At 38.0% G+C, this 15,281-nt stretch overlaps 1 protein-coding gene across 2 annotated transcripts; it reads left to right on the forward strand.

Moving 5' to 3' along the window:
• LOC114536211 (NFX1-type zinc finger-containing protein 1-like) lies at positions 1–14,538 on the forward strand. Of its 2 annotated transcripts, XM_028557539.1 has the most exons (18): positions 1–62; positions 1,718–2,407; positions 2,770–3,236; positions 3,700–3,858; positions 4,278–4,461; positions 4,539–4,726; positions 4,894–5,212; positions 5,862–6,071; positions 6,216–6,528; positions 7,250–7,446; positions 7,856–8,305; positions 8,697–8,924; positions 9,413–9,579; positions 9,901–10,894; positions 11,551–12,123; positions 12,592–13,197; positions 13,737–13,892; positions 14,086–14,538. In XM_028557539.1, the coding sequence occupies exons 2-18, from the start codon at positions 1,738–1,740 to the stop codon at positions 14,283–14,285; spliced, it is 6,081 nt and encodes a 2,026-aa protein (XP_028413340.1). In that variant the 5' UTR covers positions 1–62; positions 1,718–1,737; the 3' UTR covers positions 14,286–14,538. The 2 variants fall into 2 exon arrangements, with proteins under 2 accessions (XP_028413340.1, XP_028413341.1); XM_028557540.1 differs by lacking the exons at positions 1–62; positions 1,718–2,407 and having other exon boundaries at positions 2,886–2,964; positions 3,107–3,236.
• Positions 14,539–15,281: the final 743 nt, after the last annotated feature.

A 15,281-nucleotide genomic window follows, 5' to 3' on the forward strand; every position in this document is an offset into this window, starting at 1 on the left:
CAGGATGTACAGCTAGCCGATAAAGAAGCTTCTCAAAACATGGTGAAATAAGAAACGTTTAGGTCAGTAATCGCAAGCCATATATTCATATATACTTATAGGAATAGAAATTTAATATACATGTAGCTATGTTATATATAGGTATATATAAAAATTTACAAATCGGAATGACATGGAATATTGTATATCCAAGTAGCATTAATAACTATTCATATAGCAACCCAAGTTATAGTAATGTGGATTGTTAACGTATCGTAATGATGCTAGTTCTGTTCAGTTTGACAAACGTCTTTATTCGGAAACTTGCGTAAACCTACTGTACGAAAGTATTTTTGTTTTGTTTCGATGTTGTTATAATAGAACCGGCACAGACGTGAACTCGCACAGAAAATTTAATTTGTAAATAGCGACAGAAAATTGTTGCAGGAAAATTCTACGCTTCTAGAAGTCGAGCCATCTGCCATTCATCAAGGACATGACATGAATAGTTTACAGAGAATAAATTGCATTCTTTAACAAGATAGTGGTTTGTGTTTTAATATCTTGACGGGTTGTTTCGGTTTCACTATGAGTCTATGTTTATGCGGACTTTGCATATATTAATATCTTAGCCCTTAATTTCTTTGCGAGCATTCGACATGAGTTTATATCCCCGGTATGACTATACTAGAAGGCAGGTTATATGCATGTATACGAAGTTACCATTTGTCATGAATAGCCCTTATTCGCCGTTTTCTCAAGTGAGTGAAATATGTATGTATTTTTGTAACGCTTGTTGGTTTCAAGGAATTTCAACATGGGGAAAACCCTGATTTGCATCTCAATTGCATATTATGACATCATGGTGCAGTTTTGAAAAGAAGTTGCTATGCACTATCGCTAGGAGACATAAAGATATTCAACAACAATTTAATTTTGGAATTATATCTCAAAGAGAGAATTCTGTGATTCAGTTTTGAAAAGCAGTTGCTAATGCTGTCATAGGAGACATAAACATTTGCAAATTTCAGATTTCAAATTTTTGAAATATCTCAAAATCATTTCATTCGGTTAGGTTTCGGCGAGTGTTTCAAAGTGATCACGTCATCTAAATACGGAAACCATGAATTAAGTATAATTGTTTATTATGTTTGTGTACGTACTGGTTCGTAACTAAGTTAGTGATTCCTAAAACCTACATTGTCACAGAAATTACAAAATAGATGATTAAATATGTTTTCGGAGTCAAGTTCGCCTGCCTGGAGTTCGTTCTTCTATAATGAACAATAGTAATATCATCATTGTTGCTAAGGCCGATCTTCGGTGCGATATTCTTCTCTTGATTGATGTAAACATGCGAATAGTTATGAATGCTTCATGTATATTAAATGTCTAAGGTATTTGTGCCTTTATTTACCTATCAGTTGGGTAATAACTCCGCGTTTAGTAAATCCTTCAATACGCGAGTTTAGGCTTTCAAATTAGGTTAGGATTATAGATTTAGGATCAGCTAGGATTTACCCTAATCAGCAACAAACCTATTTTAAGACTTAATTCTAATCCATATTCTAACTGAATCTCAAGGATTAAATTCGCATACTACATTGGATTAAATAAAAATAGAAATTAAACCTTTTTCACATCCATCAAAAGTAGAACATCTTATTTAAAACTGACGCAGCGAAAATTGCAAGTGTAAATGGGCTTTTACAGATGGAGATATCTTTTACTCGTTTAGGTTTTAGCTGCCATAAGATTATGGCGAGTGGATATAATAGCTATAGGCGCGGATATAGTTCGCGCGGTTGGGGACGAGGAAGAGGCGGCCGAGGCAGAGGCGGTCGGGGACGACCGTTTAACGGAGGAGGCCGATCAGGTGGTAACGTCGTATTTGGATTTAACGCACTTAACAAATTGCGGGAAGAAGATCCGGATAACATTGTTTTAGATTTAGCTTCGGAACGATGTCTCCCAGCGTTTCAAAACCTTTTAAACAACCCTAACATGACGGACGATATGATTGAACTGGTTGTTAATGTGCTCGCCAGAGCTTGCGATAGCAACAGTCCGGAGTATTTTAATAAACTTCTTGTCGAGCTGCATAAATCTTTATTTGTTATGCTCACCTTAAAACGCCACATAACAAAATTGGGTTTCCGAGGAGACCCAAACGCCAATTCTCAGTTGTTCATTGAAAACACAGTCAGGCTATTCACGGAAATTCTCAAACGAATACCAAGCTCGTGTGACTACCTTCCCTTGGCCGACCTAGAGCAAGCCGTTGCTATGCTGACAAGGATGGGTCGAATTAGCGCCGACGTTTTAGAAGGTGTTGAACAGCTCAAAGTTATCAAACAAGAATCTCTTGAGAAAGAAATACGTAAGAGAGAGATTGAAAATCAAAGACAAATGCGAAGTCGTCACCCAGGTTTGTTAATTGATGTGTTTAAGGCCCGTTTTCACTTGCGATGTTTGATAGATGTGAACGAGTAATAAGTCACAAATGGTCTGGTATGTACGAGATCCTATTTTAACTTCCGTAATTAATTCACTCGTTCACATCTATTAAAAGAAGAGAATAGCACACATATAGAATCGCACCAAAATTTGCAAGTTTGAACGGGCCCTTATACAGTAATTTTGCATTCTTGTCACGAATTTTTGTGTGATTGTTATTTCTGTTATTACATTTAAATCACGGGTAATAATAGCATGATACTATAAAAAGTTTTTGTCTTTGAAAAAGTCATTTTGAACAGTTTGTGCAAACTTGTTTGAATTCACCTAAAGGCATCGACGCTGTGGGTCCACCGCCTGAAGATTTCCGAGAAATGACAATAATTCCCCATCATGACGACATCTTCACGGAAAAAGCGCCGTATCTTAGAAAGAATATAATCCAAGGAGCCTATCAGGACCTGAACCATTACCTGGACGTTCAATTTCGGCTGCTGCGAGAAGATTTCCTTCGTCCTTTGCGAGAAGGTATTCTAAATCTTGTCAATCAAGGAATCGACCAGAGACAAGGCTTGTTCAAGGATATACGGATGTACAGAAATGTTAAAATTCTGTATCCCGTATGCTCAAACAAGGGGCTACGTCATCAGATTCAATTTGATAATTCAAGGTTGAAGCGTGTCAAGTGGGAAAACAGCAAGAGGCTGATCTTCGGCTCTCTTCTCTGTCTCTCCAAAGACAATTTCCAAACGCTTATTTTTGCGACAGTCGCCGACAGAGACCTCAGGGAACTTGCATACGTAAGATATTTGAATTATTTCAAAAATGATGAGATAGTAATTGTATTTATCATTAAGAGAACTTTCGAGTGAATTTGGTTGCAAAAAATATAAGAAAGAGTATTGTTTCTGTTGTTCTTCTCAAGCAACAAGCTGTCTTGTATAGGTGAAGCTAACTATATATATCCTAAAGTATGCTTTACGGGTTAACTGGAATTAGTAACTCACATTAAAAATAATTTTAGTGTGTCAGCTTAAAACTGTTAGAATTCAATGCGCAGTGCAATATTATGTTCTCGATGCGTTCAGTAATATAGGCAAAAACAGGACATACGATTAGCCTAAGTAAAGTGTTGTTTAGCTGAAGAAAAAAACATGTCAACATCTAAAGGCCAATTTTATTTTTTTACGAATTTTATCCAAGGTGCATAAGCCATATCCGGCCAAGCGTGCCTCAAATAATGTATATTTCTTGTAATTACAGGGTAAAATTACGGTGCAGTTCATGGACTTGACGATTGATTTACAAGATTTTTCGCGCAAAAATGTGTACCAGATGGTCGAAACAACTGCGTATTTTGAAGCCTATAGCCCCATCTTAGAAGGACTGCAAAAAACAGAGGACAACGATTTGCCATTTCAGGTTAGCAGAAAATGGAATTTGACTTTTTTCAGCGTTAATTGCTTATTACAAAAATTCTATAATCCGTAGAAATGAAAAAATTGAAAAATATTAAAAATGAAAAATTTATAAACTAATTTTATTGGTGACGAGTTTGGGTAGTGAAGGACTATTTTCAAAGACAAATTCACTATGCAAACTTGACCCATCCATTGATCCGACTAAATGTTATGCTCAGACGGATTTAGGAAATGAAGTATAAGATATCAAACGAGGAAAATTGGATGATAATGTATTTCAATCACGATACACAAAACTAACGCAAGCCCTAAACTGCATATAGGATTATGTTGAATGATTGTGATGCATGCAGTACTCAATAATTCGAGCCCTATTTCTTCCTAACAAACTCGGCAAAACGTTTTATATCTTTCACTTAGAGATACCTTGTTGATTGTAACAAAGACATACAAGCTCCACAATACGTCAGACGAAATCGTTTTAGTTTAAATGCGCCAAGCTTTGACTTCTCTTCGATTTTATTGGACAATGCTTCATCGCCTGCAACATCAAGTTTGCACAGGCAACTTGAAGGCCTTCGCTTACATGATTTTTTTGCGTATGGTGAGTTCACTTCTAGCTTTATCGGCAAATTTGTGGTTAAAAATATTTTAATGCTAATAACACGTTTCACCTGTCAGGGTACCGTTCTCACCAGAGAGCTGCGCAGTCTCAAAATGTCCCAGTTCTTGATGTAGACCGCTGGCCAAGTATGGAGCAGTTGGGCCTCGATGAGTCTCAGTACAAAGCACTGAAGATTGCTCTAACAAGAGAAGTTGCCGTCATTCAAGGCCCACCAGGAACGGGGAAGACATTTCTGGGCCTAAAGGTTAGAATTACGTGTAACACATAGAGACAGATCATAGACACACATAGATCCTTCCATGGAAAGATAAATATCTTCTTAAAAATGAGCTGAAGAGAAAGATTTGGTGTGGCAGGCAAATTAATCTATTGCAGCATTCGAATTAAGCTTAAGTCTTCTCGCTTATATAGATAGCGAAACTATTGCTTAACAACACAGAAACATGGATCCACGGGGAGCAGACGATGGTCGGAAGACAGCGGCAAGTTAGTCGGACACCGATACTTGTTATTTGTTTCACGAATCACGCGCTTGATCAGTTCTTGGAAGGTATCTACGACTTCTACGGCAACAACGAAGACAAAATTGTTCGTATCGGTGGACGCAGCAAAAGCGAGAAGCTCAAGGATTGTAATTTGAAAGCTATCAAAGAAAAAAGCAATAAAAGAGGTCCTAGATACGTGGGAAGAGGCATTGCCGAAGTGCATTCAAAACTTGACAATGTCAAAAGTATGTATTACTTCTACTGTATTTAAAGGTGGGGTGAATGACTGTATTTCCTGGCTGTCAGGAACAATCAGGATTTTAAACTCTTTCTTAGTTCGCTAGCTATAGTTGTAAATGAACGTGAACTGGAGTTTTAACTTCAGAACAAAAAGGAAAAATGCTACATTTCAGCAATTTTAAATCGAATAGCCAGCCTAATATTATGAGCAAAACCCGTCTTAAACCTGGCTGTCGATCTTGAGTGTAACTTGTAAATCGGACAGCGCGTGAATATACCTTTCAATAATTGAAAATTACCATGAATATACCTTTCGGTTGAGAACTGTGGATCCTTTTTCATCGCGCAGCAAGTAGCCTTATCTGGGTCCTTTCTACGTAAAGGCTGCGTTTGCACAGGTAAAATCAGGTAAGGTAAGGTAAGGTAAGGTAAGGTAAGGTAAGGTAAGGTAAGGTAAGGTAAGGTAAGGTAAGGTAAGGTAAGGTAAGGTAAGGTAAGGTAAGGTAAGGTAAGGTAAGGTAAGGTAAGGTAAGGTAAGGTAAGGTAACTGTAAGGTCTGGTTTAACGGACCAAAAGCACTGTACATAACAAAGGGGTGTTTCTACAAACTGGTAATTTCTTTCCGATAGCCTGATGTTTTGTATATTAAATTAGAAAAAATGGAGATTTCTTCGAACGTGATAAGAAAATGTTGGCAAAACGTCTTGTACGAGAGGACATTACAAAGAACTGGAGTGGTTAAAGAGCATCATTTCTTATCTCTCATGAGACCATTCATGAGATTTGGCGGTGGACAGCCAGAGCAGGGTTCCGTCGTTTTACAATGGCTTAACCTTGTCGCCGGGGAAGAACTAGTGGAACAAGGTAAGTTCATTAAACAACCTCAACAACAAAGTTTACAGTAGTCAACTTTACAGTAGTATAACTGTGTTTTTACACGCAGTTTTAATATATAGTTTGAATTTTTGTGTCTCGTTAACGCGATTTCTTTTCTATAATATGTTACAGAAGAGTTGGTTGTTGTCAGAAAAGAAGACACATTTAGCTTTAATGGAAGAAAAGTGCTGATATGTGAAAATGTACCACTAGCAAACGTCGATTTTTCATTCTACGTAAATATCAAGACCGCACAAGCTGGGAACATTCTCAGCGTCATGCCAGAAAATCGAAGATGGTTGAACGAAAGTAAAGCTCTCTGTGTTGATGAAACAGGCATTGTGAAGTTTATTTTCGGAGAGAACATCGTATGTGAGAGTTATTCTCGTGTAGATGACGATAAATGGCACGAAATTGGGCTGGTTTACGCGCAGGAGGAAAAAAGGTACTTTCTTCTTCAATTTCAAATTAAAACATGGGCGAATAGTTCATCAAGACATTAAAGACATCCCCAAAATTTTTCTATTGTAAAAAAGCAGAAAGTAAAGATTGGCAGCCTCGGACGTATAGGATAGAAAATTATATAGCTCTATAGAGTTATTTCTGTATTAAAAATGCACTTCAAACATTTTGATTGCCCCAACTCCAAAGGCAAAGCTACAGTCGTTCAGACTGTTCCCAAAAAAATATACGCACGGGCAGATAAAACAGATAATATTATAGGCGGATAAACCAAATATAATATAGAAAGATAATCCAGATAATATTATAGGCAGATAATCCAGATAATATTATAGGCTGATAATCCAGATAATATTACAGGCAGATAATCCAGATAATATTATAGGCAGATAATCCAGATAATATTATAGGCTAATAATCCAGATAATATTATAGGGTAATAATCCAGATAATATTATATAGGCCGATAACCCAGATAATGTTATGGGCAGATAAACCCGATAACATTATAGGCTGATAACCCTGATAATATTATAGGCTGATAATCCAGATAACTTTATTGGCAGATAATCCAGATAATATTATAAGCAGATAATCCCGATAATGTTATAGGCAGATAAAACAAATTAATGCTTTGCACAAATTAACGCACACGATCAAAGAATAATAAAGTTTGTTAAAGTTATATATTGCTCCTCATCTAGCCTTGCTTTGTATGTCGACAAACGAATAGAACGTGTAATAAATCCAATTCAACTCCCAGAAGAGAATCAACAGTACAAGCTGAAGATTGGCTTAGCTCCGTTAATCTCGAACCACGAAATGCAAAATTTTGTCGGTTCGGTGACGAATTTTGTGTATTACTATAGCACGAAATATAACGAAATGGTCAGGGGAGACGGTAAGTGCATATTATTATAGACCGAGCATTAACAATTCACAGCGCGTCGAGAATTTCCCCGAATAGTTTAAAAAATAGCGACCCAGTGGGCTTTACGAAAAATAACCTCCATTTGTTCAGTCAGAAATGATATAAATTAGGATTGAGACTAATTCAATTTTTTTATATCTCCTTCAGCTCTTGATTTTATATCTCCTTCAGCTCTTCAGCCTCTTCTTTTAATAATGAGAGTATCGATTGATTTATCGATTGATTTATCGATTGATTTATTATTTCCGTTGTTCCTATGAACACAAAACTTTAAATCAAAGTCTTTAATCGCCTTTTCTCGGTTGTTTGACAGCCGGTTGACTAAATGAGCTACGACCTTGAGCATGCATGATGCTAAAACATGGTATTTTTGTCATAGAGAATGTGGAATACGAGATTAATTTCATGCAAGACCAAAGAAGAATAGATGACGGAGATGACACACCTAACAAGCAAGATGTTCCCGTACCTGACGATTTCGACGTGGTCGACCCTTCCAAATTGGCCCAGGGATCTGGCGGATGGCAAGTGCAAGATAAAAAGCGAGCAAGAAGTAGAATTGTTTTCCAAATAAAAAAGCAACTTCAGAGCGAGGATGTGATGACAGACGCCGAGGAGATGCGTATTCGCGACGTGTGGGAACTTTCGGTGAATAATCGCTGGCGTCTGTATCGTAAATGGGTGAGAGAAATCAGTCAACAGCACCAAAACACGATAGCAAGCATTCAAGACGAGTATAATCGAGGAATGAAAGAACTACAGGAGTTATATAACGCTCGGGATTACGAGCTTCTCCGAGAGGCACACGTGATAGGAATGACAACAACTGGTAAATACCTCAACTCTATTGATTATTACGCACATGCTCTGCCAAGTGTCATTGTCCAAAAAACCCTTGCCTGATTTATCAGTACGTTATTGACAAATGAACGGCATTTCATGTTGGTAATTTCAATACAGCTTTAAAGCCAAAGCGCCCAAAAGTACCATATGAAATCTAGCCTCAAGTTTCGAAAACAATCTTTTCGCGAATTCTAAGGTTGTTGAGGGCAAAACAAACATCGTTCTTATGGGAAAGAAACTATAAAAGGTTCCGTTTCTTCTTGTTCTGCTTGACTATTACCATTTCAATTTAATCATTACACAATAGGCCTTTAAATCTTTTGCCTTTTGTTATGGACTGATACATGGAAGATATCTTTTTTTGTTTCTCATATTAGGTGCGGCAAAATATCGCAACCTTTTACATCGTATTAAGCCAAAGATAACGATTGTCGAAGAAGCCGCCGAGGTTTTGGAATCTCACATAGTAACGGCGTTAACAGGAGGATGCGAACATCTCATTCTGATTGGAGATCACAAGCAATTGAGACCAAAGCCCACTGTGTTTCAACTGGGATTGGATTATCAACTGGATATCTCTCTTTTCGAAAGAATGGTTGAAAATGGTAAGTGACTTAGCCTCACTAAAGAAGGTCCTGATATGAATTCGATGTTTTATTTTACACGAGCAATCATGCATTGTCCATGCTGTCCGTTCACTCGAAGAATTTCCACCATTCCAGTATTCGCGGATGTCTGATTTCCTCTGATGTCTCATTTCACTAAAAAAAGGTTTCCGAAGAATTAGTGAGCCATAAAATACTCGTTGTTGATAAGAAACTTCTCCCCTCATCTTTTTTACAGCAGGCGTTAAACCTCATCCTTAAAAATATTTGCTATTCACTTATTGAACTCATTCTTCCGCTGAAATGTGCAGAATTACTTGTGCAAATGCGACACAGTGGAACGTGGTTGGTTGGTTGTTTGCTTGGTAACAGTGCTCCAAATGCGTCTGTGTGTCATCATACATACATGAGTTCTGTGAAAAGTTATTCGACTGCTGCGTTTCGTGTAATAACACGTTTAGAATAAAGTATTTAATTTTTTTATATAGGTATGCCTTTTGCATGTTTGCAAGCTCAACACAGAATGCGTCCCGAAATTTCAGTGATGATGGGTCCGATCTACGACAACTTGATCGACCATGAATCCGTTCTGAATTTTGAAACAATTAAAGGGATCAACAAAGATATCTTTTTTGTAGATCATCAATTCAAAGAGGTAGAAGTTTGTTACATTTAGTTGTTACGTTACTGTGTTGTGTCCATGTTTGTAATTGTTTGCTTGCTCCTAGCCAAGAGAATTTTAATTGGCCGAGCGAAAAAGTATGATCTACAACGTCACTTGCAAAAGCTCAAACTCTAAGTAATCTGGAGCTGTAGTGCCCAAGCACTAAACGCGAGATTCGAACATTTCTCACAAATTTTCGCTGTTTGTTTTGAATTGAAATATTACAACAGATCAATAGATACTTCAAGCCAATGTTTGTCCGTAAACCAAACAAGTACAAACGTTAAAAAAAATATCTTTTTTTCCATTTAGGATGCTCTGGACGAAAATCAAAGCCACTCGAACATTCACGAGGCCAAATTTATCGGTGCTTTGTGTCAATACCTACTCCAGCAAGGCTATCCTCCATCCCAAATTACCGTGTTAACGCCCTATAGCGGACAGCTATTTCAATTGAAAAAGTTTGTACCCCAAAAAGAAGGTCTTAGAGTATGCGTTGTTGATAATTTCCAAGGCGAAGAAAATGATATCATCTTGCTTTCACTGGTTCGGAGCCAGGTGATGACGACGAAGGAGAAAAGAGAGATTCGCAGATTGATCGGTTTCCTCGCAATTGACAACCGTATTTGCGTGTCTTTGTCGAGAGCGAAAAAAGGTTTCTTTTGCATTGGGAATCTAACCTTGATGAGAGCAGCAAACGATCTTTGGTCGGAAATTCTTGACGACATGGAAAGAAGAGGTTGCGTAGGAACATCTCTGCCATTGGCGTGTCAGAATCACCCCAAAACCATAACGCATGTCAGTAACGACGTAGATTTCAAGAAAGCTCCAAACGGTGGCTGTAACGTGCTTTGTGGAGCCAGATTGGCTTGTGGGCATAGCTGCGAACAAATGTGTCATCCAACTGATCCTTTCCACGAAGACTACGATTGTAGAAAAGCCTGTGCAAGAAAATGTGCGCTCGGTCATCCATGCAAACGGCGTTGCTATCAAGAATGCAGTAAATGCATGGTTGAAGTCTACAAGAAAGTTCCCCAATGCAATCACATCCTTGTGATGGCGTGTCATCAGGATCCCTCTAGCTTTTTATGTACCAAGCCATGCCCAAAAAAGCTTCCCTGTGCAGGTGCCCATAATTGTCCAAAAAAATGCGGAGAAGCCTGTGCAAGAGAATGCAAAGAATTGGTACCAAAAAAGTGGACTCCATGTGGCCATACGTGCAACACTCCATGTCATACCGACCCCACGAAAATTGGTTGTCCACAACCTTGTGGAGCGTTGTTGAAGTGCGAGCACATCTGCACAGGTATGTACTGAATATATTCTATCAACTTTCTCAAGTGATTTTTTTCACTTGGTTTGGTAAAAGGCGGAAACTCGGATAAATCTATGTTTCTACTTGTTAAGGGCATTGCTTCGGAATTGCAGACGCGAATTTGCAGGGTTCGTCTCAAGCCCGTTGCACACGACAGCTATCTGCTGAGCTAGCGTAAGTAAGTTCCCCCAGCTTTTGTTCACTCGTGCCATGTGCATCGAATATTCAACATGTTCAATAGTTTGGTATACGAGCGCATATAGTTCCCACACGTGTGCGCCGTGCGGGCAAAGACTTTCTGCGGTGAAAAAGCCAACGAACATATGCAAATATGTGTATGCATATTAGCGTGTTATTGCACTATAAAGGTCTGTTCACACTATCCAATTTTGTAGGATCTAAATCACTTCTGATGGATGTTTCAGAGTTATTTTGGAGTTTTAGAGTTCAAATCAAAGTTCTAGAGCAAATTGACTGAAGCAAATGCGCTACTGCTTTATTAATAACCGACTATATTCCATACGTGAGAAGTGAATTGGATCCAACTCAATTGGATCGTGTGAAAAGACCTTAATATTAAAATATCCACCGTGTAAAAATGACTTATTTGAAAGATAAGATTACTACAGTTTTCATGTTGCTTCTAGGCACATGTGGTGAATGCAAACAAGGACGGCTTCACAAACCTTGTTCTTCGAAATGCGACCGCCCGCTTTTTTGCGGTCACAAATGCAAAGTGCCGTGCACAAAGAATTGCCCGCCGTGTCCGGAAAGATGCCAAAACAGATGTTCGCACAGCAAGTGCCAAAACGCATGCGGAGAAGAGTGCAAGGAATGCAATGAACCTTGCCAGTGGATGTGCAAACATTTTGCATGCAAAAAATTATGCGGGGAAATGTGCGACCGGCCTCGCTGTGACAATCGGTGCCACAAAAGATTAAAATGTGGACACAAGTGTGCTGGTCTGTGTGGTGAACCATGCCCAAAGAAATGTCTTGTTTGTGACAAAGACGAGTTGACAGAAATTTTCTATGGCAACGAGGATGAAGAAGGTGCTAGGTTCTTGGAGCTTGCTGATTGTGGTCACGTTTTTGAAGTTGAAGGAATGGACCAATACATCGATACGCAGGAAAAGGAGATGAAGAGCGGTCAATCGACAAGCATACAGATGATCAAGTGTCCGAAATGTCAAACAGCAATACGAACAAGTTTACGATATGGTGTGTGGCCTAAATTATGTCATTAATTAGACGTAATTTGTTATAACGCGCGACTGAAGCTAATTGGGTTTTATAAATTTAAAAATAATTTCTTCATATTTCCTGCTTCGATTGAGGACAATCTTACTGCTCTTTATTTATACAACAATTCAAGAAGATCGCTTTCATCTACACATATTTACACTCATAATCCCACAGAATCAATGTAGGAATAAGTCGGGTTACTTGAAGGTGTTTCCTGTGCGGAATAATAGCAACAAGACAAAAAAATTAAAACTCTTTTGACACAAAGCTATATAGAAGTGCATGCTATCAAATCTTTGCTGTGTTGTCTGTTTGGGGTCCGTTGATAGGAGCCTAGAGTACGTAAGAATAATTACTTTGATGTAGTTCAATTAAAAAGTCGACGTTCAAAGTTATAGTCTGGCCAGGTTAATAATAGCTCGATGATTTTGTTGTCTTTTTAAGGAAACATCGTGAAGAAAATTCTTCGGGACTTTGAAGATGTTAAGATGGCAATATCCCGTCAATCTTCCACTCCCATCTTTTGCGAAAAAATAAAACGAGATATCGCAGCTCACGAATTAGAAACACAGTTTCCAACAGAAGTTTTGAAAATCAAAGAAAAGTTGCGACTTCGAAGATACCCGCCTCAGAACTTAACCAACGAAGAACAAAACATCATTGAAAATCAAGTTCAGTTCCTGAAGTTCATGACCAAGTTGAAGGATGTCATGGTACAAGCGAAATCAATCAAAAGAAAGCCGAGTCCTCTTTCTGCTCGGGGACATTCTCTTTTTCAACTTAACATAGGAACTGAAGCAGATGATCAAGAAATAAAATCGATGAAGTGTGAACTGGCAGAACTTTTGCGATGGGTGATGAAAGATCGTCTTCGATTTAGCGAACAAGAACTGGAAGACTTCAATGAAGAGCTCCAACGCGCTTTGCTGATGTTTTCCTACCTTGCCTTAACATTAGAAATAAGAAAAAGCCAAATCATCTTAACGTCTGACGAGACAAGATATTTAGAATACGTGAAGAAGAACCTAGGAAAATCTGGAAAAAAATTGAGTAAGTTTGAGTAATTTAGTACGGTTACTTCCAATTCCGCCAAACTGAGTTTCAAATCAGTTCGAACCACAGCGTGCTCGAACCCATAGCTGCTGGATACGGGGAAAAAACTAGAGGATTACCTATTTTTGTAACAAAAAAAAATAACAAAAACTTTCCCGCCGTACTAATGCATTATTATTTCAGCGGCCTTTTGGCCGGTCCTATTTACTTCATGTATTTTTACTCTTAATACTCAAAGCTAATTAATGCGTTCAACGGTAAATGTTCTTGTTCCGTAACAAATTGTATATTCTGATTTGAAGTTAATCAACAAATTTAAGTAAAATGACCAAATATACAACAATATTTATTTCTGTATGTACGAAGTTTTGGGACGCACCATGCAGTTACTAACTCATGAAAAAGAGCGGTGTTTTCAGTTTTCATCCAAATATAACACAACTGAAATGTGTTAAAGTCTGTACAATTAATCGTGCGCGTAGATGCCGCGAAAATATAAAAATTATAATCGGGTATGTATATATTTATTAATACAGGTGAAGAGATAAAAGATGGGTGCACAAGGCGTCTTAAGTACCTTACACAGAAGAAAGCACTTGGTGTGAAGTACACCGCCGTTACTGAGGAAGAAAAGTCTATTATTGTCAAAGCTATGGGTCTCGCTCAGGGCCACTGGTTTAAATGTCCAAAAGGTAAATGAACAATATTATATTATCTATTTCATAAACGAGAAGAAAGTAGTACGTTTTGTGTCTACAGACTGAATTTAAAATACACAAATGATTTGAAACTTTGCAAACGGCTAGCCTCGTTCTTGCACTCTTTGAAATAGATTTATCACGTTGTCTTTCATGACAAAAAAAAAACTTTGTTGACTCAATTTAGGGCACATTTACTGTATTGCGGACTGTGGTGGAGCAACCCAAGAATCGCAGTGTCAAGAATGTGGATTACGAATTGGTGGTACAAATCATCGCCTTCGATCTGACAACAGTTTAGCATCAGAAATGGACGGTGCAAGATATGCGGCGTGGTCTGACACAGCCAACAATATGGCCAACTTTGATCTCCGTCTATTGAGATAATGATGATCGCAGCCTACAAACTTTCGCTTTGCGTATACTAGCTAGCATACACTTGCGCACATATTTAACACACTTTTGAACATTAGGCCAGTAATATTTTGAAAACTAATATACCTAAACGTTTATTCCCTTCTGACTCAATGGCTCGATATTGTACTAGGTATTGAAGCACACGTTTCAGGGACGCACTAGCGCAATAATTCGATCGGGACCACATATTCATGCACATAATTATTCAGTTCTGCGCAACGAATATTTTTTGAAAGAGCAATCGCCCGCAAAAGAGGTACAATAAAGCAGAAAGATAGAATACATAAAATCAATCTTAGAAATAAGAGCTTAGAAATAAACAAATAACGTGGTGTAAATCACAAGCAATTAACAACACCATGCAAAACTTCAATGAACAGTTTTTATTCTTACATAGCGAATGTTGATGAAGGGAAGTATCCTGGCGTTGTCACTGGAACACGAGCCTCGACAAGAATTCTTGATTTCTTGGGGTCGATATAACAACATCGCAACTAAGGGTGACAATCTATATAGGTTGATTAAATCCGTTGTATTTTAAAGTCCATGTTACACGGTGTAATTCTTCTTGCAGCTTGCAATGCAATTCTACTTTAAAGAGATGTAAATTAGTGAAGAGCCCTTAAAATGTAAGTGCAAAAAGCGCCATGGAGCGTAATAAAGACAAAAGTTCGGTAGTTTTCAAATTTACATCTCTCAAAAGAAGAATTGCAGCGTGTAACAAGGCCTTCAATTTTTCTCAATCTTGATTTGCGCTTTATGTTAAATGATTTAAAAGGGCCTGGGGATTCCGCATGAGTATTTCAATGTATTTCTAGTTACATAATTGGGACGTAATCCATTAGGAGTAATAGATTAATGAAATAACGGACCATCGGTTTTTGAACATTTGAGACAGACGTAAAAAGTAATTTTCTAGATATGTCAAGAACTGTGTAAAATACAATCATTTGCTGATTTTTATAA

This window comes from Dendronephthya gigantea, unplaced genomic scaffold (assembly GCF_004324835.1).
Source record: "Dendronephthya gigantea isolate DGI-Jeju-01 unplaced genomic scaffold, DenGig_1.0 000132F, whole genome shotgun sequence".
NCBI classification, from domain to species: domain Eukaryota; kingdom Metazoa; phylum Cnidaria; class Anthozoa; order Malacalcyonacea; family Nephtheidae; genus Dendronephthya; species Dendronephthya gigantea.

Excerpts from the sequence above, each read along its gene's own strand:
- LOC114536211 (XM_028557539.1), top strand. The coding sequence starts at position 1,738 with ATGGCGAGTGGATATAATAGCTATAGGCGCGGATATAGTTCGCGCGGT. Across the intron at positions 5,213-5,861 it reads AAAACTTGACAATGTCAAAA|AAAAAATGGAGATTTCTTCG; the intron begins GTATGTATTACT and ends ATATTAAATTAG. Across the intron at positions 10,895-11,550 it reads GTGCGAGCACATCTGCACAG|GCACATGTGGTGAATGCAAA; the intron begins GTATGTACTGAA and ends TGTTGCTTCTAG.